Raw genomic sequence first — 25,901 nt, 5'->3', positions numbered from 1 at the left:
GGGGTGGGGAGCAGTGGAATGGGCCGGGGAAGGCAGCCTTTTTGCCGGAGTCTGCCCTCTGACAGCGGCTGGGCACCGGGCTCCGCAGCATGCCTGGCCCTCCCAGGTAAGGTTCCTGATGGCCGAAAGACCCTGCCAAGCTGTCACAAATAGGGTCCTGCCTGGCAGCTGACTTCTTGATGACCTGTGTCCCCACGGACAGGCAGGTGCAGGTTTGCTGATGGCCGAGACTAAAGAGCATCCCTCTCTCACCAAGCCCAAGCCCATGACTAACACAGGCTCCTCCCTGCTGTGGCCATGGGCTGGCTTTATCCTCATAGCAGCCCGAGGTGGTGTTAGGTGCCCTGGCTACCCCCATTTTAAAGATGAGTAGAGGGAGAGTCAGAGGGCATCACCAACTTATCTGAGGCCACACAACTGCCTGAGTCAGCTTTCCAGACCAGGGCAGATTGACCCCAAAGCTTAAGCATTCACCTCCCCAATTCTCTGAAACAGCCGAGAATTCGTATCCTAGCCTTTACGCTAGCATCTAAGAGGGAAGCCCCCAAAACCAAACTCATGGCCATCCATCTGATGTTGACTCATCGAGACTCCATGGGAAAGGGTAGAACTGCCCTTACGTGTTTCCAAGACTGTAACTCTTTGCAGAAGTAGAAAGCCTCACCTTTCTGAGGAGGAGCAGCTGGCGGTTTCGAACTGCTGCCCGTGCAGTGAGCAGCTCAACTCGTAACCACTACACCATCCTGGAAAGGGAAACGGCCTCCTCCAGTGTCTAAACTTAACACTTTCTGGCTGTGTTGCCTGGAGTAAGACCTCTCTGGGCCCCTGTTTTCTCGTTTGCGAAAGGGAGAAAAGCGTGTTGCGGAATCCCAGGCACATTCTATGACATGGTCAAGACTGGCAAAACCTGTGCCGGAAAGACCAGTGCCCAGAAAAGGACTTCTTGTTGGGCCAGGGACAACGAAGGGGACCCTCCGTGAGACAGAGGAATGACACCATAGCCTCATGGGACTGGGCAATGATTCCTTCTGTCACCTGTGAGGTCGCCCTGAGTTGATAGCAACTAACCATCTCGTGTTTCTCATCAACATTGTCGTACTGTGTTTGGGGCGAAAGTGTACACAGCATGCTCCCTTTTAGATGCATTTTCCACAGAGGGTTGAATTGTCAAGATTCTCCTTCAGTTGTACTTGTCCCAAGTCCAGAACGTGAGCTTCCCTGCCGTCTTCTCATCATGGCCTTGGATCTTTGTTGACCGTTGGGGCTCATGTGGGTGCTGTTTCCCCAGGAGAATGCTAGTCCAATGGCAGTGGCCTTTATTTTGTGGTCAGACTTTCCCTTAAAAGGTGATCTCTAAGGGATCATTGGGGTTTAAGGTTTAAAGAAGGTCTTAGGGCGACGATGGTCTCAGTTGGTGCAGCAGCTCAAACGCTCTGCCATCGATCTTGACTCATACTGACCCTATAGGGCAGAGGAGGACTGACCTCGTGGGTTTCTGAGTCTGTAATGAATTGAAGGAGTAGAAAGCCTCATCTTCCACCCCCACCCTGAGAGTGGCTAGTGGTTTTGAACAACTGACCTGTGGTTAGCAGCCCAACACGTAGCCCACTGTGCTACCAGGACTCCTAGATATTTTTAAGCATTTGAGTCTTGTTCTGCATATTCCCCGCCTCTTATAACCAGGATCGTCTATGGTACTTCTGGTCAGATTGGTCGGTGGTGGTAGCTGGGCACCATCTAGTTCTTCTGATCTCAGGAGACGTTCTTTATTTGCTAACTCTCAGGAGTTGTTATTTAGGTGATCAGCACCCCAAGGGACTTCTCTGGCTAGGATTCCCCCAGGTTCCGAATCCAGACACTGTGAGCATCAGCACCCCTCAACCACCGGCTCTTCTCTAATTGTAGATCAAGTCCTGCTACTACCTGCCTTGCTTTGTGACCTCCAAGAATGAGTGTCTCTGGACCGACATGCTCTCCAACTTCGGCTACCCAGGCTACCAGTCCAAGCACTACGCTTGCATCCGGCAGAAGGGTGGCTACTGCAGCTGGTACCGGGGCTGGGCGCCCCCAGACAAGACCATCATCAACGCCACAGACCCCTGAACACCAGACACCTGCCCCACCTCACCTCCCTCCCCCCTACCCGCTGAGCTTCCCTCAGACACTAACTCTTCCCAAATGATGATGACAATGAAATTAGTGCCTGTTCTCTTGCAAATTTAGCACTTGGAACACTTAAAGAGAAACATCTGTGTTGTTGATGGAGTTTATTTGGAATCATTCTCCCGGCCCCCACTTTACCTCTTCTTTGTGGTCTGGACACCACCCCATTTCTCCCTGGGAATGGTTGGTGCCAGGCCAGAAAGAAAGGGAATGCGGACCCCTCTTCTTTGTGAAAATATAATCTCTATTTTTTTAGGAAAACAAAGATGGACAAACTATTCCCTTTGGGCATTGTAATCCCCGGCCCTCTTTCTCCTCCTGCCCCTCCCTGCCTCCACCCAGACCCTAAAGGACACAGAGGAGGGCGTTGCGGGAGGCCAGCTGTTTCAGGATCAGTCAGGGGCAGCCACTAGACAGACTGCAGGCACATGGGGGATTTCCATGCTGAGAGGATGCTATGGCATGTTCCCCCCAGACTGTGTCTGTCTGCAGACAGGAGGGAGGGCGGCAAGAGAGGGCCGAAGGTCACACGCGGTCCCCCAGCCCCGAGATGCTGATCGACCAGATGGCAGGCCCAGGAGTAACCAGCCAGGTCAGAATCACAAGTTGAAGAGTTCAACAACTGCCTGGCCCAGAGCCCGCCTGCTTGCCTTGTACAAAAGCCCTTGGGGCCCCTGGTGGTGCAGATGGCTAAGCGTTCCCCTGCTAATCCAAAGGCAGGCAGTTTCAGAGAGCCCACGCCACCTGGAGGCACTTGGGAGACAAGTCTGACCGTCTGCTTCCCAGAGGTCCCAGCCATGAAGACCAGGGGCTGGGGGCATGGCTGTGCTCTGCACAATGTAGGGTCACCGACAGTGCAGTGGGAACTGGGTTTTGTACAAACGCTCAGGGGAGAGGCTTGGATGATTGTCTGTCTTCCCCAGGCCGCCCACACGACTCGCTCCCAGCAAACAACTCTGCCGATCCCACAGGAAGCTTTGCCTCTATGTAAATGGGAGAAACACACGCCAGACACTTCCCACAGATATAGCCAAGTAGACTCGGGGGCAGAGACTACTCTTTCCGAAGTAGCATTTAGCTCACCTAGGGGGATGTGTTTGTATACACCTTTGCATATACCCACACGGGGACATAAGCTAATGTTTTCTTTTTTTTACAGGACACAGAATTCTGTTCAATGCTGTTAAATACGCCAATAGTTTCTTTTCCATTTTGTTGTCAGTGCTTGTGTAAAGAAAATCATGACATTCCAAGTTGACTCCCCCCCACCGACACACACACACACACACACTGAAGTTAAGATCTGAAATTCCACTGACACTCTGAGCCTTCTGTCCACCAGATATGGGGGCCAGCTGACCTCTGCCCCTCACCTTTGTAACTGCCTACCTGGGTTGGCTCCCATGGGCGCTGTGTGGTGTGGGCCAGGAGACGGGGCACAGAGAGGGCCAAGCTGCAGAGGACACCACCCTGGCTCAATCTCCACCTCTTCTGGGCTATGCCTCCACCCAGCCCAGTGGGGAGGCCATGCCACCTCGGTGGTCCCCACAGCATCTAACTTATGCCACACTCCGCGGGAGGGTTCCTGTTACGTGTTTTCTGGAAATAAAACTAGATGATCCATTATCCCCGGAAATACAATCCTTTCAAGCCTTCGGATGGAAAGGGAGATGCCGAGAGTATAATTTGGCTGAGTCGGGCACGGTAGGAATGGTGCCCCTGAATGTGCACCATCTGAATCTCTCCCCAGATGCCAAGGGTTCATCCTCTGCTCTGTATGTTTGCATCCTCAGTTCATTCCACCCTAGGAAACAGAGCTGCCAGTCAAGCCAGGAGGAAAAGGAAGTAGACACCACACTGCAGTGTCTTACATACACACGTGTACACACACACAGTCCCAGGCACGGGACTTGGCAGTACCTTAGAGGGAGGAGATGGTGCCGGCTGGGGTTCCCTGAGGGCTGATTCACCCCCTTGTCCCTTTCCCCTCCTCATGGTAACATTTGCCAGAAGGAAACCAGAGGAGGTGGCCCTCTCCAGGGTGGGGGATTCAAGGGGAAGGAGCGGAGGACAGCCAGCCAGTGGCTTTTAAGCCTGATCCTGCTTGCGTGGGGATTATCTTGATCTTGACCTTGAGTTTTAAAAGGCAGAACTCCTGACCCAACCCGCACAAGTGCCCTTAGTGACCGGAGAACGAGCTTCGACTCATGGTGGCATTTGGGCCATAGCTGGTCCCTGGTGAGGGGTGGGGGGGTCATGGTCTTTCACACAGGGAGGGGAGTCTGAGCAGTATCCCTACAGAGCAGCAGGTGGGTGGAGCCATAACCTGCCAGGCTGGGCTAGAAGTTCAGGTCGCAGGCCCAGCGGGGGTCTCTGCAGAGGGAGGGGGTCTGAGGGCGGTTTTTGAGCTTTTCGACAAGCTATAGCTTTTGTTTATTTCACCTGTTTCACTTACTGTGTAATTTAAAAATCATATATGTAGCTGAGGCACTTCTGTCTTTCAATCATATGCTGGATGTTCTATTTTGCTAAATCTTGTGTCAGATGTAGGCTGTAATATCTGTACATTGTGTTTAAAAGGAGAAGATGAACAATCCAGCCCACATGCCGCCATGTTCCTGAATCAAATTCTACAGTGGACTGGAGGGTGACCTCACTTGGGTACAGGCAGCCAGGTGGGCAGATCAGGGGTGGAGGGGGAGTGACACCCAGAAGCCTCTAGCCTCCTCCCATCAGGATTTCCAGCAGTTCCTCTAGCAGGAAGGAGGGGAGGAAGGAAATGGGAAGTATGTTCGCAGCCTTGCCCTGTGGCGTCTGGCCCTGGGCAGCCAGCTGGTCACTCCCACTTCCTTAACCACAGTTTCTCCTGAAATCCAAGGAGGTCCGAGAGAACGGATTACAAGAGCCTTTTACCCCTGGCCACCTTTTCTGCCTCCCCGCTGGGGGGACGCTGGTTAGCCGGGTCTGGGTGCTCCCCTCTCAGGACAGAGCTGTAGGCTGGCCGGAGTGGGTAACGATAGAGCCCACTGGGGCAGCTGGCTGTGGCCCAGGGACACCATTCTCCACACTGCTTCTCGAGCAAGAGAAGCAGCAAATCGGAACAGCTCTGTCTTGGAGACACGGAGCTCCTGCAAGACAGACCCCTTTTCCTGCCCTCCAGCGCTCCAGCTTATCTGTCACCAATGTGGGTTACCCTAGGATGGCCCCTAGACCTTCGGCTCCCTGGGCACCCCCAGTGAACTGTCATTGGAGTCTTGGGCTCCAAAAGAAACCTTTGAAAATCCTGATGGCAACACAAAGCAAAATGGGGTGTCGAGGGCAGGGTGGGGGCCAGCAATTTCCAGGTTGGCTCCTGGGAGTTGAGAGAAGGGGAGCAGAGCAGGCTGTGCTTGGGGTCCCCACCCCCCTGACTGCCTGCTGTCCTAGGCCCTAGAAGTGACAGAGAGATACCATCCAGAGAGAACCCGCCTGGAAGGAATGTATTTGTTGCGAAATTTTGTAGCTCTGTTTACAGTTTTCCTCCATGTTATTTATGAATTTTATATTCCGTGAATGTATATTGTCTTGTAATGTTGCATAATGTACACTTTTTATAGTGTGTCCTTTATTCTAAACAGTAAAGTGGTTTTATTTCTATCACACATTGCCCGTCTCTGTATTCTTGTGTCCTGGCTGCGTCCAGCTTTGATCCGCAGTAGAGGGCCATGCCAGCCTGGCCTGCTGCCTGCCTTGGATTCGAATGGGCAGACAGGTCCCCAGCCTGCCCCAGTCCTTTCCCAGGGCAGGAGGCATTCTGGGAAGGGCAGCCCCAATTTCCTTTTGACTGCTAATCCAACCATGACCTTGCTTCCCAATTTGGAGGCTAGGGATCCCTCCCTGATCCCGTGGAACCTGGATCTCTCATGTCCCTGGGGGCTGCAAATGATGACCACCTTGGATGCTCACTGAGTCCACCCAGCAGCACTGTGGAAGAAAGGCCTGGTGATCTGCTTTGGGGAAATTGGCCCGAAACTCCCATGGAATGCACACAGGTCTACCCTGACTCGTGGTATCACCGTGGGCCAGGCTGACTGGTTGATGGCATTATGAAGTCATTCACAGGTGGGACAGGTATTTCTGAAATGGGGCCCTAACTCCCCTTGCTCATTGTTTTTACTCCCAAATTCCCAGTCTGGTGGAGCAGAGGAAGGAGAGGTGCAGGCAGCAGTCCCCGTGTCTGGCCTGCCTGGAATTTCCAGTGTGGCTTCCTCCGGCTGGGAACATCAGGACCTCACAAAACCCTTTTATTAAAGCCAATGTGCCTCCTCCCACTCACTCCCACCCCCACCAGACCACAGGCCACCCCCTCCCAGAGCTCACCAATGATGGACCCCACCCCCAGCACTCGCAAGGCCAAGCCTGGGACCACAGTCTGACCAGTGTAAGGAAGTCAACCCCCCACACAGCGGTGCCAGGAGCAGCTCAGCCTGCTGCCAAAGGACAGACGGCCCCTGCCATGTAACACAGGCATTCTCCACATGTGGCGCCCGCCACAGACTCTATCTATACCAGGGGTCCTCAAACTTTCTAAACGGGGCCAGTTCACTGTCCCTCCCGTTGGAGGGCCGGACTGTAGTTTAAAAAAAAACTACGAACAAATTCCTATGCACACCGCACATATCTTACTTTGAAGTAAAAAAACAAACGGGGCAAAAACACCGGCGGGCTGGATAAATGTCCTCGGCGGGGGCCTTATGTGGCCCGCAGGCCGTAGTTTGAGGATGCCTGTTCTACACGAAGCCGAAACCACTTTGGAAAGCTGCCTCAGAAATCAGGACATGCAGGGGGCACCCAAGGAAACTGCCCTTTCAGAACCAATACACACACACCAATGGGCTTTGCTGCCAGTGCGGTCAAAGCCAGGTCCCCGGCGCGGTCCCGGGGACTCACCCCACCACGGAAACAGCCTTGAGCTCGATTCGTAACCTCCTACTCCAGTGGCTCCCGATTCCCCCGCAGAAGGCTGCCACCTCTCTCATTTGTCCATCAGGCCAGGGACTCCACCTGCAGCCCGGATACAACCTCTTTCCCTGCTCCGTCCACAGGGACCGAGGGCCCCGTCGCCGCCTGGGTCTGCGCCCGCATTGCAAAGACAAGCCAAGGAAAGCCAGGGTACTCACCATTGGCTTGTGATTGGGGAAGAACGTTTGCTCCACCAGCGGGAACTTCTCGGGCCCCAGGGCATGGAAGATCTTGATGAGCTGTGAGAACTGTGCAGGAGAAAGGAGGAGCGGAGGGTCAGCCAGCGCTCTCCCTAAGGTGACAGGCGACAGCGGCCCCCCGCGGCCCTGGCGCCAACCTCCCCAGTGACTGTTCCCTGGAGATGGTTGAAGGCCAGAACCTTGGGCCAAACACTCACGCCCCCACCCTCCAGCCCAATGCCGCGCAGCAGCTGTCCGCCCGCGTCTGCCAGGCCACAGAGCTCAGCTCGCCCGTCCACAGTCTGGTCCTCAGCACGGACTGCTAGGGCCTTGTCCACAGCACAACCTCTGTGCTGCATCCCTGCCTGTCACCCTAGGCAACAGTTTCATGTCTTAGCTTCCAGCTCGGGTTGTGCCTCCAGCCCCGCTGAGTGCCAACGTACAAGCTGGGCCACCTGGGAAGTCATCGCGGGTGGCCGAGTCTCAATTTCCTCAACTGTCCATTCAGACAGACGAAGACATCTGCCCTCAGGGGGTTGCCATCAAGACCAGGGCCTGGGTCACAGAGGCTCATGGGGTCTCACTCCCCACCGTCGAGTCTATGCTGACTCACGGTGACCCTATAGGACAGGGGAGAACTATGGGTTTCTGAGATGGGAACTCTTTACGGGAGTAGAAGCCTCCTCTTTCTCCCTCAGAGCAGCTGGTGGTTTTGAACTGCTGACCTTGTTGTTAGAAGCCCAACATACAACCCCTATGCCACCAGGGCTCCATTATTATTCATAAGAATGTGTGTTTTCTCGGCTTTTACAGCCCCACCCACTTCTCCCCACTCCAGCCCCACCCCTTCAAGAAGGTTCCTTGGCCTCAGGTGCCACCCTGGTGTAGCACGGCCATGTTTGGGTCAGTGCCCCGAGGGGTGGGGTGTGAGTGGTTCATGTCCGGGGCTGCTAACTGAAAAGCAGGAGGCTGAGTGTACTCAGGGGTGGCTCAGAAGAAAGCCCCGACAATCTACTTCCCCAAGTCCAGGCACATGCAAATGCAACAGGGCACGTTTCTTACCCTGACCTGCGTCAAGCAACCACTGCCCTTGAGTCGGGTCTGACTCACAGAACACTACCTAGGATTTCTGAGGCTATAAATCTCTACGGGAGCAGACAGCCTCATCTTTTTCCTGCAGAGCGGCAAATAGGTTTGAACTGCCAGCCTCCGTGCCTAACCCACAGAGCCGCAGGGGCTCCTTTGTGACACCTTGCGTTGGAGCTAACCTGTGGCAGGCGACTTTAGTTTCCCTTCACCACTGTTGCGGTCGTGTGCCGCCTGGACTGGTGGCGGCCAGTGGACATAGCAGAGCGGCCCCACAGGGTTTTCTTGGTGATAAAGGGAACTAGAGCTCCCTGTCTTCCCACAGAGCCCCTGCCCCCTGCGTGCGTTGAAACTGCCACCCCCTCACCAGGGAGTGCTTAACTGCTGCACCACCAGGGCTCTTTATTCGGCCACTGAGGTGGGAATTGCTTGAAAGCCAGATGGCAGTTCCCGAGAGGCACCATCCCTCCCGATCCCATACATACCACCCGGCGTTCTCAGGAGCTCCATTTGGGGACAAATGGGGTATGGCCTACCAGTCTGGAGGGGCACTGGCTGCCACGGATGACACAGACAAATGCCTGCTGGGGGGAGGAATGGGTTATGGCCCTGGGGGAGGAGCAGAGTGGAGGTGGGGGCAGAGAGGCTGGGTGCGCTGAAGCACGCAGCACTGCCTTGGGTGTGGCCTTGGGTGCAGAGCACTGGGAAACAAGGCCCCAAGGTGGCCGTCATCACCAGGAGGAGCCTGAGAGGCTGAGTCAAGGAGCTTGGAATGCCCCCAGATGGTAAAGTGGGGGGTGGGGGTGGGTGGGTGGGTGGAGGGAGGTCAGTCCTAGTTGTGAAACAGAAGCAAGCGGCAGTTTTCAAGTGGCCTTACCTTTCGAGTGGTGAGGACAGGCATTACGTCTTGTGCTGGACTGGACTGGGACTCAATGCTGAGACAACAGAGAGAGCGGCGGGGGTCCCTGGGGCACCCTCCCCATCAGGCTGGGGCTGCTGCAGGGGCCAATTCCCAGGGCAACACATGTCTGCAAAGCAGAGCTGCCCCCCTATGGTTTTCAGGGTGGGGACCTTGCCAAAGCATTTGAACTACCTTTGTAGCTGGGTTTGAACCACCAGCCTTCTGGTTCATAGTCACACTTAACCATAAGTCACACTTAACCGGTTCACACTTAACCATTGTGCCAGCCAGGAATCCCACCACTGATCTGTCAGCTCTCGGAGTACAACCTGCAGGTGCAGGACCACCTGGACCCCACTTGGAGGGCTTTGAGTGACTCAGAAATAGGAGTGATGGCGTGGGAGCAAGGTCCTCTGAGCTTACGCCGCGAGGGAGGGCAGTGCCATGGTTAAACACAAGGTTCTGGAAGAGGCCACTTCCTCTGCTCACTACCAGGTGCGGGAGGCTGGCCGGCCATGGTTTCCCATCTCAACCAGGGAGAGATGAACAGGGCCCGTGAGGTAGTTAGTTTATGGTGCCAACCTGGCCGATAAACACATGTGGGGTTAATTGAAGGGTGGAGGGATAAATGGCTTGGTGAGCCTCGCCTTTGTAATTCTCGGGTCTCTTGCTTTGTGATGGTCGCACCAAGGTGCAGCTTCCTTAGCAGTTCCCAGCTTCAGCTGGCAAGGCTGACTTCCTGCAAGACATCCCCGAGGAGAAGCCACATGCACCTACCCCGATGCAGCCCTGGGTGATGGAGCAGCCATGTGGAGACCCCTGCCAGCGCTGAGATGTTTACACATTCACTGACTCGGCTTTCCTCCTGCAGTCAGCATCATTGTGCGTGTTTTGTGAGATGGAGGAGGACTTTGTGGACTGGTGTTGGACATACGGGTTAATGTTGGACTTGAGGGCTTGGGCAGCACTGGGTTGGGATGTTTGCTTGATGTGCACTTACCCTTTATCTAAAACGCTCTCTTATACATGAGTTTCTGTGGATTTGTTTCTCTAAAGTACCCAGACTAACACAGCCCGTGTCCCAGGCTCGTTCTGAGGACCGGATAACAGATGCCCACCAAGGGCTCTGTGCCCTTGGTAGCTGCCCCCATCTTGAGGAGCCCTGGTGGTGCAGGGGCTAAAACACCGGTCACTAACTGAAAGGTTGATGGTTCAAACCCAGCAGCTGCTGTGGCAATCTGTCTCTGTAAGGATTTCGGCCTTGGGAATCCTACGTGGAGTTCCAGTCTGTCCTTCTGGGGTCACGCGAATCAACGGGAGTCAACTCAGTGGGGTTGCTTGGGGCTGGGTTGGTTTGGGGTTGCTACCGTCAAGGCTGAGGAAGAACAAGGCTGGGCTCCTACGCTTGAAGATGCTGTCTACTCAAAACACTCTGGGGAGGCGGAGGAAGGCAGAGCCAGGGTGACGGGCGTGGAAAGTGACGCTTGTCTCTTGATCTAATGAATGTTTTCATTCAACCAGTGTCACGCACAGCCCCTACTCCAGACTCACCGGCAACAACTGTCCCCATCCACTGAGGGTCTACTTGGTGGCAACCACTATTCTGAGTACTTCACGGACCTAATAAAAAACCGAACTCGTGGCACCGAGTCCGGTGAAAGACCTGGCTTGGTCTCGGGAACCCACAGGGGCAGTTCTACCCTGTCCTGTAGGGCTGCTCTGAGTCGGCATCGACTTGGTGGCACTGAGGTCCTATTTGGCCATTGAGTCCATTTCGGTTCACAGGGACCCTACAGGCCTGCCCCTGGACGTTTCCAAGAGCAGAAAGCCTCATCTTTCTCCTGCAGAGAAGCTGGTGGGCTCAAACCGCTGACCTGACGGTTAGCAGCCCAATTTGTAACCCACGACACCATCAGAGCTCCTTAAACGATAACCAGGTAGGTCTTACTCTTCATTGTCATCGTTTTACAAACCAGGAAACCAAGCGTGGGGAGATTATGCAAGTTGCTCAAAGCTGCACAGCTTATCAGTGAAGAAACCTGGCCTTCGGAGTTCGGCTCTGGAACCCGAGCTCTTAACAACTGCCCTGCACCACCAGGCAGTCACCCAGAGAGGCAGCAAACCACAGCAGAGGGACACGCTCTGTGACTTCAGGGGACTCACTGTCCACCCACACCAACCTCCGCATTTCCTGTCCCCCTTGGAAAACTGTGACCGTTTCCATTTATAATGTTATGTGGTACCAGCCTATGACCTACATTAGTGACCTATGACATCAATCTTATGACATACATTAATATAACCACACACGGCCCTGCCCCATTAGAATGTCCGATCCTTGGGGACTGACATGCTGGTTGGCTATAGTCACTGAGGCGTCGCTGCCAGACCAGTGTCTGGAACACAGAAGGTGCTCAATCAATACTTGTGATCTGGTAAATATGAATTACTTCTGGGGGGAAGAGAGAGAATAAACAGCTAAGCCATTGCATATGTACTTTCAGGTGGAAATAACCATTTGGGGGAACCAATTCAGCAGGGGAAGAGCTATCATGGGACTTAGCTACTGTTTTAGGAAAGATCTCTTAGAGGTAACATGTGGCAATGTGAACAGAGACGCCGCTATTGAAACTGAGCGTCTAGGAAGAGAAGTCAAGTCTTGTGAGCTGGACAGTGCTGAGCTCAAACTCGGATTTCTCCATTCCCTGGCTGGGGGAACCCAAGCGAGCCACTTCCCTGTTTGGACACTGAGCCTCCTGCCCCGTCAACTGAAATACCCATGCCCGCCTCACAAGATGAAGTGAGCACCTGCCAGCATGGGTTCCTGGTACCTCGTTAGTGTTTGATGAAAGGTGTTGGTTGCTACGCGCATTGATAAGGATGGTACCTGCGTTTACCTGCTCCTGTTATAATCCTAGGCTCTCGTGGTTGTGTTACATAATGTTTGTTTGTCCGTGATACCAAGGATAGGCCCTGAAGGCCAAGTGACTTGCTTTGTCACTTAAATAAGATTCTTTTCACTACTGAGGCTTCTGTGCTGGGGAAGGGGCCTGTTGCCGGGCTGGTAGGACACCCACTCCCTCACAAGCCCTTTCAGGTCAGCTGGCCTGCCACCTACCACCCAGGGCTTGCTGCAGAAGTTGTAGACGGAGTAGAGGGAGTTGACAGCAGGCAGCCCTCCATACTGGAGGCCGATGACCAGGCTGCGGTAGTCTTCGCCCAGGGCCATGCTGTAGGCGTGCTGGCGCACCAGGATGAAATCGGGCTTGAATGACCTGCCAAGAGAGAGGTGGACAGTAGTGTTACTCACCACACCTGTAAGCGGAGGAGCCCAAGCATGGGGCACATTATTAGGGGTAGTGCGGGCACGGCCTGCAGGAAGCCCTCTGGTCAGCATGGGGAGAGGGTGGGTGCGTGAATAGGAGAGTTGAATGTCTATTACGGCTGTTCATGCTACGCATGTTGGGTGCCACTAGGGTGATTTCAACTCCTAGCACCCCCTACGTGACCAAGTAGAATTGCCTGATGGAGTTTCTTGGCTGAAATCGTTATGGGAACAGATGATCAGGACTTTCTCCCATGGAGCCTCTGGGTGGGCTTGACCTGCCAACCTTTCAGACTAGTGATTGAGCACTTGCCCACTGTGCCACCAAACCAAAAACTAACCATACTGCCATGGAGTCAATGCTGACACATAGCAACTCTATAGGACAGGGTAGAAATGCACCTGTCAGTTTCCAAACGATACTCTTTCTCCCAAAGATTGGCTGGTGGTTTCAAACTGCTGGCCTTGCAGTTACAGCCCGATGTACACCCATTCGGCCACCAGGGTTCCTTATATACACCCAAGCAAGACCAAATCAAACTTGTTGCCTTTCTGTCAATTCTGGGGAAGAACACTGAAAGTACCGCCCTGCTAAAAGGACAAACCAATCTGTGTGTCAGATGATGGGTAGCCTTCATCTGACATACTTTGGACATGTAGTTAAGAGAGACCCGTCCTTGAGGAAGGACATCATGCTTGGCCAAGTGGAGGGGCAGGAGAGAGAAAGGCCTTGAACAAGGTGGACGGACACAGTGGCTGCAACCATGGGCTCAGGCATGGGAACCATGGTGAGGATGGTGCAGGACCGGGCAGTGTTTCCTTCCGCTGTGCACAGGGTCGCTGTGGGTCGGCGCTGACTCGACGGCACCTGACAACAACAACAACAACAACAACAACAACAGTCTTTACAGGAGCAAGCCACAAGCTCCTTCTCCTGCACAGTGGCTGGGTGTGCTTGCACAACCAACCTTTACTTAGCAGCCGAGACTTCCTTCAGGCCACTTACACCCGAAGTCAAACGACAGAACACACTGGACGGCCCTTTCTTCTGGGTATCAAATATGTGCTGAGCTCACAGAGGTTTTCCTAAATGAACTCAGTACACGCGAAACAAACATGACACAGAAAAGCCAACGGTTATACCCGAGCAGTTTCTGTGTGTTTCAGAGTGTAACTTTCAGGATCAGAAACACCCAAGTGTTGCTTCTGAAGTGCCTCTGGGTGAATTAGTCACTTCACTTTCGTTAGTAACTGACGACCGAACTCTGCACTGCCCGGAGACCCATGAAGGTATCCAGTGGAGTGCGTAGTACAATGAACAGTTGAAGGTACTGAAGCAGAGAGAAAGTCACTTGTTCAAGGCCACACATCAGGAAAGTGGCGGGGCCAGCCCTGCTTCTCTCCCTGACCCAGGCTCTCAACAGCCAAACCACATGGCTTCTCTCCTGTGTATTTCAACCAGGCCCCACCCCCTTTTAAGCAGAAACCTCTGAAAAGCAGCGAGAGCACCAATGGAATGGCCAAAAACAGGCTAGCGAGCCTTTATGTGAGACCCCTTCAGAGCTGTGAGCCTGATTCCTGCTCGCAAGCAGACATGAGCAGGCTGTACTCTTTGGCAGATGAGAGCATCGAAATGCACAAACGTTCCCCAAATCACAAAGATGAGAGGCAAGAGAGCCACATCTGCGCTCCGGTCACCTAGCTCCAAGTCCATCTACTTAGCATCCCACCACACGGCTCCAGGTGGCTTCGTGAACGGTTTCATGCATGCTGCTGAGAAGGAAACTATGGATGGGTCCCTCACTTGGAAGTCCCAGGAGAAAATGGACTCAAAGCTCCAGTCCAAGTCCTAGGACCCATTTGGCTCATCCAAAGTCGAAAACCTCGCTTTACACAGATTAGGTCTTTGAAAAGAGCTGAACCTAAGTTCAAAGAACCCTACAAGGGGAAGGGTTTGTTTCCACTGGACAGAGAAGGGAAGGATGTGCTTAGGTCTGGCGCGATGACCCTCGCCACTCTAAGAAGGAAGGTATGACGTTGACGACACACATCTCCTGAGAAGGAAGGTATGACGTGGGTGGGGGTGAGGGTGGTCGTAAGAGGGAGACGATGTCAAGGAGTCCAGGAAGGAAAAGAATGTTTGGAAACTGGTTTTAGTAGTAATTGTACAATACTGCTTGATGCAATTGAACTATGGAATGATAAGATACATGTATTAACTCCCAGTTAAAAAAAACAGTCCCGATCTCTGAAACCCACAGGGCCGTGCTAGTCTGTCCTACAGGGTCTCAGTGAGTGGACCAACTCAATGGCGATGTGTTTTGAGTGAGCTGACCTTCTGTGCTATCCTGTCTGCCTCGAATTAAACTGGCCCGGCCGATCCTTTGGACAGTCACTGTTTGATTGGAACTGTGTGTGTCCCTAACAGGGCCAAGGCCAATGTATTACTGAGAGAGCTTGTCTGCAGCCATCCACCGATCACAGAGACATGTCTAAACATGTTTTGTTTGGAGTAAAGCCATGTGTGTATGAAACAAAAACAAGAGAGTCTGAAACTTGCCCTTGGGCATAAAGTAACTACAATGAGGAGAAGAAATGATAAGAGTTAAGCAAGGTATTTCAAATGGCAGAGTAAGGTATTAAAAGGAAATCTCAAAGACCTGATGTGACAAAATCAAAAGGGCAGGATACATGCCACATCTCTCAACCCGATGAGCTGAGGAACAAACTTAAGTCTTGAGTTGCACTACTGAAGGATTCTATGGGCCAAAGACTGACTCATGCTAGAAGCATCAAAGGAAGGTAGAAGGAATACACAGTCACTGCACCAAAAAGAACTGGTGCCATTCAGCCATGTCTAAAGGTAGCAAACGGTCAAGAATCAGTGGTACTGAAGGAAGATGTGCAAACCGAAAACAAGGCTCCAGGAATTGGTGGCATACCAACTGACATATTTCAACAAGCTGACAGAACACTGGAAAACGCTCACTGTCTATGCCAAAAAATTTGAAAGTTAACCAGCCAACTGACTGGAAGAGACCCATATTTGTACCCATTCCAAAAAAAGGTGATCAGGTAGAATGTGGAAATTATCAAACAGTTTTCATTAATATGGCACATACATAAAAATTTGCTGAAAACACATAAAACATAGTTACAGTAGTCCATTGACAGGGAATTGCCAGGTATGCATGGGGGTTTCAGAAGATTTAAAAGATATCATTGCTGACAGTAGATGAACCTTGGCTAAAAGCAGAGAATACTAGAAAATATATTTACTTGTGTTTTATTAACTATACAAAGGTATTCGACCACATGGATCATAACAAATTATGGCTAACATTGTGAAGAATAGGAATTCCAGAATACTTCCTTGTGCTGGTATGTATGTACATGAGCGCCAGCCATTTGACACAACAAAGGCTGGTTCAAAATCAGGAAAGGTGTGTGTCAGGGTTGTATCTTTTCATGATACTTAATGTGTATGCTGAACAAATAATCTAAGAAGCTGGACTGCATGAAGAAGAATTGTCATGTGAGCTAGAGGAAGACTCATTAGCAATCTGTGATGTGCTAACAATACAATGCCGCTTGCTGTCAGTGAAGAGCTTATTAAGTAAGTCCAGAGACTGCAGCTTCGATAGGATAGATCACCTTGCATCGTTAAAAAAAACACAGATGGACCAATAAGCCACATCATGATCAAGGGAGTTGTTCAGGATTGCATTTTCCTTGGCCGCATGATCTCTGTCCACACAAGAAGCAGCAAGACATCGAATGACCTATTGCATTGAGCAATTCTGCTGCAAAGAACTCCTTAAAGTGTTATACATCAAAGAAGTCACTGAAGACTGAGCCCTACCTGACCCAAGCTGTGTGTCTTAGCTCTCTGGTGCTGGAGTAACAAAAATGCCACACGGAGAAAACTTTAAGACACAATCATTTCTTATTCTCTGACACTTTAGGACATTGTTAAGTCCAGATTCAGGACAGTAGGTCCAGGGGAAGGGTGTCTCTCTCTGTGTTGGATCACTGTTTAGGAGGTAGGCCCTTGTTTCCTTTCAGTGTCTGTGGGCCTGGTGCTCTTTGGAGATTGCCATTGATCTTGGTCTTGGCATCTGTCTACTCCTGGGTCTAGGAGGGTCTCAGTGCAGGTCTGCTTGCCTGGTCAATCTTTTTGTACATCTCAAGAGCAAACAACTCAAGATACAGCCTAATGCGGTAGATTGCATCCTGCCTCATTAGCATTACCATCATCAATCTTGTCTCATTAATTACAGAGACTGAAATTTGTAGCACAGGGTAATTAGATCAAATCACAAAGAAATGAATAATAATGACACAATCCTGAGAATTGTGGTCTACAATTGAGTCCAGCACACCAGGGTCCTTTAGATCACCTCACGCGCATGTGACAGACCACGAGTAAGGAAGTTCACAGGAAGAATGGTCGCTTTGAACGGTGGTGTTGGCGAAGGGCGTGGAACAGACCAAGGACTGCCAGGAGAAGGAACAATTCTGTCTTGGAAGAAGTACAGTCAGAATGCAATTTTTTTTTCATTTTTAAGATTAAAAATATTTAAGCACTCTATCAAGAACGGTGTGAGGACCTAAGAAGAAAGATTTTTGACAAGTAGAGAGTGAAATGCTACAAAGCAGCACAAAAGAAGTGTGTCCCCAGGTCCTACTTGTCCCTAGGCAATTCAGTCCGTTAACCCAAAGCTCTAAAGCAGTGGTCCTTTCGTACAGCTCCTCATGGGGTGGTGACCCCAACCATAAAATTATGTTCCTTGCTACTTCATCACTGTCATTTTGCTACTGTTATGAATCGTCATGTAAGTATCTGATATGCAGGATGTATTTTCATTGTGACAAATTGAACATTAAAGCATAGTGATTAATCACAAAAACAATATGTCATTGTACACTGTGAAATATTTCTAATGACAAATGAATGACATTTTGTCTTGAAGCATGGTGTAGCATGGGTAACAGTCTTCATGCCAGGTACTCATGGGTGGGCGTGTCTGCATGTGGGCAGACCCACCTGGAGACCAATAGAGGAGTGGTGTCTCGGTTCCTTGGAAATATGTGTTTTCTGATGGTCTTAGGCGACCCCTGTGAAAAGGTAATTTGACCCCCCAAAGGGGTCACGACCCACAGGTTGAGAACCACTGTTCTAAAGGGTCCCAGAAGGTCAAAGATATCCTAACTATATACTTCGAACCATATAATCCACGGAACTTCTGTGGAAAAATTGTGTGGAATGCTGCATTGTTTCATTTAGAAGATTATCGAAGCCCCTTTTCACTGAGATGATCAAAGCACACACACGCGCGCGCACACACACACACACACACACACACACACACACTCACACAGAACATGGACACATTCCTTTGGCCTCTTCTGAATGCGGAGATCTGAAGGATATGGAAGGGAAGTAGAGAGCCAAGGCTGTCAACTAAAGTTCTGTTGGTCTTTAAATATAACGTGTTGCTTCTGAAGAGTTCAATTCAGATGAGATTCGGGTTCTCTGGCTATGTTATCAGGAAGCACCAATGCCCGGGAGAAAAAGTCTGCTTGGTGAAGTACTGGATGAGAGACAAGAGAGAGACGCTCAGTCTCATGGATTGACACAGTAGCTGCAGAACAATGGGCTCACACTCAGCAACCATGAGTGTTAGGAAGTCAGACAGGGACAGGAGGTTTGTCCCTCCTGTGCCTGCACAGGGCCCTGGTCAGGAGTTTGAAATCACCAGCCTCTTCCTAGGAGGAAGATAAGGCAGTGTGCTCCTGTAGAGTTCCCGTGTCAGAAAGCCACAGGGCCGGTTCTGTCCTGTCTCACGGGTTGCTATGAGTCGGCATCGACTGGCTAGCAGTGGATTTGGTTTGGTTTGGTATGTTCTGTTCAGCTCCTAAAATGTTTACCCAAATCTGCAGCCCACGTGCCTACCATGTCACATTTCTGCCAAACCTCAGCGAACTCCGACGCAGCGTTCTGGAAGAACAGAAGCATTGATAGCAGACACCTGGGCCTATTACTTCCAACGAGTGAGCAACCACAAAACAGAGGCAGTGAAAACCCAAACGGAATAGTAACACTGCACAGAGCGGCCTTTTTCGATGGTGTTAAACATTAGACCCCAAAATTCACGACTTTAACTATTTTAAGTGCACAGTTTAATGGCATGAATCATTTTCACAGTGTTGTACAAGCTTCACGATCTACTTCCGGATCTTTTTTCATCGCCCCAAACAGAAACTCTGTACCCCTCTTGAAATAATAACTCCCAACCTCCTGGGATGCTGGGATGCCAACGCCAAGGTTGGAGGTTCGAGGCCACCAGCCGCTCCTGGAAATCTCCGCCTGGGAAGAGTAGTCTGGGAAACACAGCCCGTGGGGGCAGGCCTTGTCTGTTCTATCTGGTTGCTATGCGTTGGAATTGCCTCCAGGGCCATGGGCTGTGGAGTCCTGTATCTGCTCTCTTTGAGGCAGTGTTTTCAGTATGCATTTGTTTGCCTTGTATTTTTCATGGCTGTTAAGGTTTGAAAACCCAACAACAAAGAGTAAAACTGTGAACACGGCTTCAATTCAGGAGGCGTCGAATCCATCTGTTTTTCCTTGGCAATTTCGCTCTCTGCTCTCCGGCTCCCAGTCCTCCCAGCTCCATTCTTACAAGGAAACCTCCATCCCTCCAGGCAGCATGGCTTCTGCCCGAGAGCAGAGTGGCAGCAAATCCAGTGTCTGAAGAGGGATGCTCCACCCTACCAACTAGCCTCCTAGCTTGTGGTGGGCGAGCCTAGGAATAAGAAAAAGGGGCGTCGGGCTGTCTAGAAGGTGAGGGCGCTCTTCAAGGCCACCCCATGGCCTGGGTTGGGGTGCTCTAACTCCTGCCCCAGATATTACTGCCTTCTCTCCAGGGCCCCTCAACCAATAAACAAACCGACAACTCAACTGTTGTGAATTGTGCTCCACAGGGTCCCAAAGGTGGGTTCTGGGGAGATGGAGATGACCAGATCTTTCTTCAGCGGCATCTGTGGGTGGGTCAGAACTGAGTGCTTAACTGTTTGCACCACCCAGTGACTTGCAGGGTCTCTCAACGTCACCTTTAAATCAGACTCTTTCTGATTCTTTGATAGAAAAGAAGCCCTCTCTGTGGCTGTTGGTAGGTGCCATCGAGTCGGTTCTGACCCAGAGAACAAAGCACGGCCCGGTGCTGTGCCACCCTCACCATTGTTCTCAGGTCTGAGCCCAATGTTGGAGTCACTGTGACAATCCATTTCCTGGAGGCCCTTCCTCTTTCCCGCTGCCTCTCCACTCTACCTGGTGCTTCTCCAGGGATTGGATTCTTCTGACATATCCCAGGGACGTACGACAAAGTCTCACCATCCTTGCCTCTAAGGACCATCTGGCTGCGCTTCTTCCGAGACAGATCGGTGTGTCCTTTTAACTCTGTTCTCAGGCCTTGGAAATCTACCTCAGGATTCCATAGTCAAAGTGCTCTTTCAAATTTTTAAATGATTCCCCTGATAAACCCTCTACAGCTCCCATCTCTCAGGTAAGCCCCTCACCAGAGTGGCAAGGCTAGCGACGCAGGTGAGCTCCTGTCTACCTCTCCATCCTCATCTCCTGCCTTTCGGCTCCTGCCTCCCTTCCCCTCCAGCCACAAAGACCACCTTGCTTTTCTCTAACTCTGCTGCCTGGAGGCTCTTCCTTCTACATGGGCACGGGTGACATTCTATTGTGAATTGGAAGAAGGTTCATGGATCGATCTGTTCATAGGAATGTTGCCTCCTCTCAGTCACTACAACCCATCCAATGCAACACCACACATCACACTTCCTCCTCTTTCCAGCCCCCACTTCTTCTCTCCTAACCCTTCTGAAACATTGTCCTTTGGCGAATGCTGCCCCCTTGATCTCAAAGGGTTGATAATTCGAAGGTGTGCGTACACCACTAGTGTTATGGTCTTCCATACAGACTCCTCTGTTGTTTAGCTGAAAATGGAGCCATGAGGGTGGGTTCAGTTGCAGATTCAAGAATGACTCCGGGCCATAGTCTTAGAAGGTCCATCCGTCTCTAACCCAACCAGCAAACCTAGTCTCTTTTATAATGTTGAGTTTTGTTCTACATCTTCTCCCACTCAATTCAGGACTTGCTAATGTGATCCTTTTCAGATGGCCAGGCACCATCTAGGTCTTCTGGTCTCAGGGTCATGGGGACGGATGTCTGCGTGGGCTGTTGGTCCACTGGACTCCTTGTTTCCATGAGTCTTCAGTTTTTATGACCCGTATTTCCTCTGGACAGGGAGAGACCAACAGTTGCACCCTAGAGATCTATGAATGACCTCTTTAGACCCCAGTTGTTACTCACCAAAGTAGGATGTAGAACCCTGTCTTTGTGGACTATGTGATGCCAACTGACCTGGGTGGGATGAGTCTCTCACTTATTTGTTGGAGGTGGCCAAACGCATGAACAACCCAGGCACAATGAAAGGAAATGCTGCCCAGTCCTGGGCTGTGCCAATGATAGGCTGGGGGCTGGAATGCTGTGATTCATAGGGTTTACACTGGATAATGTTCAGAAGTAGATTGCCAGGTCTCTCTTTCAAGTGCATTTTGTCTAGAGGGCCCACGGAAATCTATTCAGCAGAGTAGCAGCACATGAGCCTCCACTGGTGGTGGCTGTGCAGGAAGTACATTGTCTAGGAACTGAACCTGGGTCTCCAGCATGGGAGGTGGGCCTTCTACTGAAGAATAACCACTAACACCACCACCGTGCATCAGCTGCTCAAAATGTATATCCTCAAAGACATCTTTCCTCTCCATTGAAATTTGCTCCAATCCTCAGAGAGCCCAATCTTAATTTCTTCATGGGGCTTGTCAGAGTTATATTTTCCCTTTTTTGGTTTGTTGCTTATTTTATGCCTCTCTAAAGAACCAGATGCACTTAAGTTGGGGTGCTGGCGCAGATTATTGAAAGCACCAGGGACTGTGGAAAGATCCAACAAGTCTGTCTTGGCAAAAGCACGACCAGAATGCTCTTTAGAAGCAAGGATGGTGAGACTTGGTTTCACCTATCTTTGCTGCGTTGTCAGGAGAGACCAGTCCCTGGAAGAGGACATCCTCCTTGATAAAGTAGAGGGGCAGTGGAAAAGAGGAAGATGGATTGACGCAGTGATTGCAACCATGGCCTCAAACACAGGGACAGTGGTGAGGAGGGTGCAGGACCGGGCAGTGTTTCATTCTGTTGTGCACGGGGGCACTATGGATTGGAACTGATTTATGGCACGTAGCAATAACACCAGTTCCATGAAAACAGAGACATTGTCTCTCTTGGAACAAATAGTCATAAATGATGTTTTGAAAGGAATGGGGGAGTTAATGAATGTGGCGTGGAGGATGAATGCATGAATGAGCATGGCACGGAGAGGCTACTGAATGAGAGAAGAATTCCCTTTCCCTGTGGACTGAGCACCAAGGCAGCAGGATCACAACAAGGACTCTCTGGAAGAGAGCCTGTGCCGCATTCCTGACGGCATGTCAGCATCACACCACGAGTTTTCAATCCCACCGGCTTCGAGTTAGGTCCCATGACTCCAGCCTCCCAGGCCCAACGTGTAAAAATATAAGCACTTTCCATGAACAATCTGACAGGGAAAGTCAGGCCCCGGGTTACAGGTGGAATGGAGACACCTCCCATTGTCAGATCCTTCCTGTCGGGCTGCGGGATGAGAGACTTGCAAAGGAGATAGAGAAATGGGTGATTCGAGTGGGACAACCTCTAGTGTGTAGTTTCCGCTTCCTGCCCAGCACCCAGTACTCTCTCCAGCCAGAGCAACGCCACATTGCTCTCCATGTTCAAGGGTGGGTGTGCCTGCCAATAGCTACTGAGCTGTCCATGCACCGACCATCTGCAAAGATCCAGGGGTCTTGGGATGCTTCCTCCAGACTCACAGTGCACCTGAACAGCTGCTGCAGTTGTTGGGTGTCCCTGGATCTCATGTGACAGAAGAAGGCCGCTCCATAGGGCTTTCTTTCCAGCTACAATAGCTACAGGAGCTGATGGCCGGCCTACACCCAGCCCCACCTGGGTGGGTTCAAACTACCGGCTTTTCAGATAGCAGCCAAGTGTGTCATCACTGGGCCTCTAGGTCTCCGGAAGTGTACACCAAGGATCGGCTTTGAACAAGTGGATGTGTGGGTGCAGTAACAGAGGTATGTGCAAGGAACTCCAGTGGCCCAAAGAACAGCGTCTTCTGCTTAGTCTGGGGATGAGCAGGGGCAAGTGTGGCTCAGAATGCTTGGGTCTGGAAAGGAAAACGGATTTGTCATGTGGGCAGGATCCTGAGGGTAGTCCAGGTATCAGGTGGAGGGGATGGCAACTACTACGGAATGGATGGGCATCCACAGGGGGTGGGGGCTGGGCTGTGCTGGGGACTGTTCTGGCTTCTTGGTGGCAATCCTGTTTTGGGAAATGAAGCTTGATGGGACCTCCCCAACGATGTGTCCCCGGGCAGTCACTGGACCCACAGTTGAGCCTCTGATGTGAGACGGGCCCAGCAGCATCCTCCTTGGGGCGTGTACATCGGCACCGGGAGAGAGGGCCGGCCAGCTACATTGAAGCGGCCTGACTTTGGCTTCCAGAGGCCGGATTTTACTACAGGGGGAATCCATCTGCAATAGAAAGACGAACAGGCACCAAAGCCCTCGTGATGTTACTTGAGTCCTAGATCCGGATGAGTTTGAAACTAGACCTCCCTTTGTCTTGTGAGTTACATGAGTGGGAAGGTAGGTAAGTAGGGTAGGCAGGTAGCTTGATTGATTGATTAGTTCATTGAGAGATAGATAGATTGACTGGCACCTATCCATTAAGTCAACCCTAACTCATGGCATCCTTATACCCAGCAGGAGGAGATGTTGCCACCTTGTCCCACATCCCCTTCATGATCATTAGCAGGGTTGAGCTGCAGCTATGGTGCCCAGCCACCTCAAGAGGGGCCCCCTCGCCCCCACTGGTCCTCTGGGTCACCAAACACGATGGCCAACCCAAGCAATCCATCCTTCCTGCTCACCTGTCCAAAGCAAACAAGTCGGATGCTGTTTGGTGGTGACCCAGAAGGTTTTCATCGGCTAAGTTTTGGAAGTCAAGCACCAGGCCTTTCTTCCTATGCGTTATTAAGATCCCTTCATTGTTGCTGCTGCTGTGGCTTGAGCTACTTTGAATGGAGTCTGTCACTTGCCACCAACATGACCCCCCACATGACACATACGGGGAGGAACTGGCAAGGCTTGCTGTGGTGGCATGGCTGGAGTATACGTTACGATGAGGTAGCAGCAAGAGGTGAGGCTAAGAAGGAAATCCCACCCACCCTGACAGCCCCCTTCCTGCTCTCTCCACAGTCCCATGGGGCCACAGCCCTGTGTGCTTCCCATGTGGGTGAGGAGCTCATCTTCAATGCCCCACAAACCAGCACATCCCAGGTGGAGGCTGCACCTGGGTTCACCTGCTCTTCCAGCTTCAGACTGAACATGAGCTGTGTTATTTGGGCATCTGATCTCAAGTGTCTCTCCAAGGGAGCTGTTGGCATTCGAGTGATGAAGAGGGGCAGGCTAAAACCAGCTGGAGCTGGGGGAACAGAGCATGCCTTACTAGGGGAGGACTGTTGGGGGGTCAGAAACAGGCAGCTGGAGGCTAGGTGACTTTTCAGCATCTGAGAAGCGTGTTCCTTCCCTGAGTGAAGGAGAAGTCCAGGGTGTCAGGCAGAGGCCTTCGCTGGCCTTTGCCTGGGACCCGAGTTACCTGAGTTACAGCCAGGTTGCCAACCACGTTGAGGCTGATCACCTGCTGGCCCATTACCCCCTGGGCTGGTGCCAGCCAAGCGAGCGAAGGTTCTGGGCTTCCTGACGTTCATGCCTCTCTGAAGGGAGACTTCAGGCTCTGTCTTCACTTCCCTCCCCACACGGCTGGCCCACTTCACATCATCTCTGACAGTTCCGCCTCACACACCAAGGTTGGGGGGGTGGCGGAAGGGACCGAGGGAATTGTCAACCACCACCACCAACAAAAAGCTTCGTGGGAAACCCTGAAAAACTAAGCCAGGTGCTGCCGAGTCAACTCCTCGGGTCTCGGAGCAACATGCGGTCCTAGGTCTTTCAATGACTTAGACCGTTCAGAAGTAGATTGCCAGCCCTTTCTTCTGAGTGCCTCTGGGTGGGCTCCAACCACCCACTGTTCAGTGAGCAAGGAGGTGCTTACCTGTCTAAGCCACCCGGGGCCCCAAATCAGTTGCTGGGGTGTTGGCTTTGGCTTATGGTAACCCCACATGCGCCAGATGGGAGCTGATTGCTTGGCTGAAGCTGCATGCTCCCAAAGGCTGCTGGTACCGCACTCCTCATCCCCAGCCCCCTACCCACCACTATCCCCTTCCCCCACCCCCCCCACCAGCAGGAGGACAGAGCCAGGGCCCGTTCACACACACTGCAGATGGAGAGACTTGGATGAGCCATATGGAAGGACTTTGGGAATTAGCGGAGCTTCCCGCTGGCCTGAGGACTGCAAGAAATTAGTCCAGGCTGAAAAGAAATTAGGTGGCAGCCAACCAAGAATCTGGCAAGGAGCGGATCACAGGATGCTGCCACAGGGCCTGTGGGGCCAGCTGCACAGCGGCCCAGGACCGCAGGGAGGGAGGGGCGCGCTGACGACTCCCGGGCCCTCAGGAGAGGACGGCTAGGAGGTTAATAAAACACAGACCCGAATTGCTGCAGGAAGTGGGCTGCCCAGTCTCCATGTCAGCCTCTGTCTCTGCCCTGCTTTCTTCCTTCCCTTTCATCTCAGTGTACCCTGGCCTGCCCTTCCATCCTCTCTCCTCTCACCCAGGACCCCAATGTGCCTGAGTGTCCTCCTTCTAGAAGCTTCCAGGCCTTGCTGGCTCTGTTGGTTCTTCACTATCCACAGAGCAACGCCCTTTGCCTCCATGATAACGAACGGGCAGCTTAATAAAGGTTCATATTTACGTTTTAAAAAAGTGTACACATACACAGCTGCAGCATGGTGTGCAGGACGGATGCCCAGCGAAAGGCTACCCCAGCCGCAGTCTGTGAGGGGTGGGGCAGGCCATGGGGCTGTGATCATTGCTTTGTGCTTTGGGTACTGGCTGCACTGTGTTAAACAATGGGGCACTTTTACAATCAGGGAGACACCAGTAAGGCTCTCACCTTCATTTTTTTTTTGGAGGAAAAA

The 25,901-nt window shown here is 51.8% G+C and overlaps 1 protein-coding gene across 1 annotated transcript in view; it reads right to left on the bottom strand.

The window, feature by feature from the left end:
• SYN3 (synapsin III) overlaps positions 1-25,901 on the bottom strand; it is a 548,280-nt gene that overhangs the window by 382,220 nt on the left and 140,159 nt on the right. Inside the window, exons 4-5 of the mRNA XM_004700321.3 lie at positions 12,449-12,605; positions 7,323-7,412 (exon numbers count right to left, since the gene is read on the bottom strand). Coding sequence (XP_004700378.1) covers positions 7,323-7,412; positions 12,449-12,605 — 247 coding nt within the window. The remainder of the gene's footprint in view (positions 1-7,322; positions 7,413-12,448; positions 12,606-25,901) is intronic.

Source organism: Echinops telfairi, unplaced genomic scaffold, assembly GCF_000313985.2.
Source record: "Echinops telfairi isolate 266 unplaced genomic scaffold, ASM31398v2 ScPeMD7_2;HRSCAF=8, whole genome shotgun sequence".
NCBI classification, from domain to species: Eukaryota; Metazoa; Chordata; class Mammalia; order Afrosoricida; family Tenrecidae; genus Echinops; species Echinops telfairi.
Note: the sequence above shows the minus strand (reverse complement) of the source record. Positions and strands in the feature narration are given on the sequence as shown.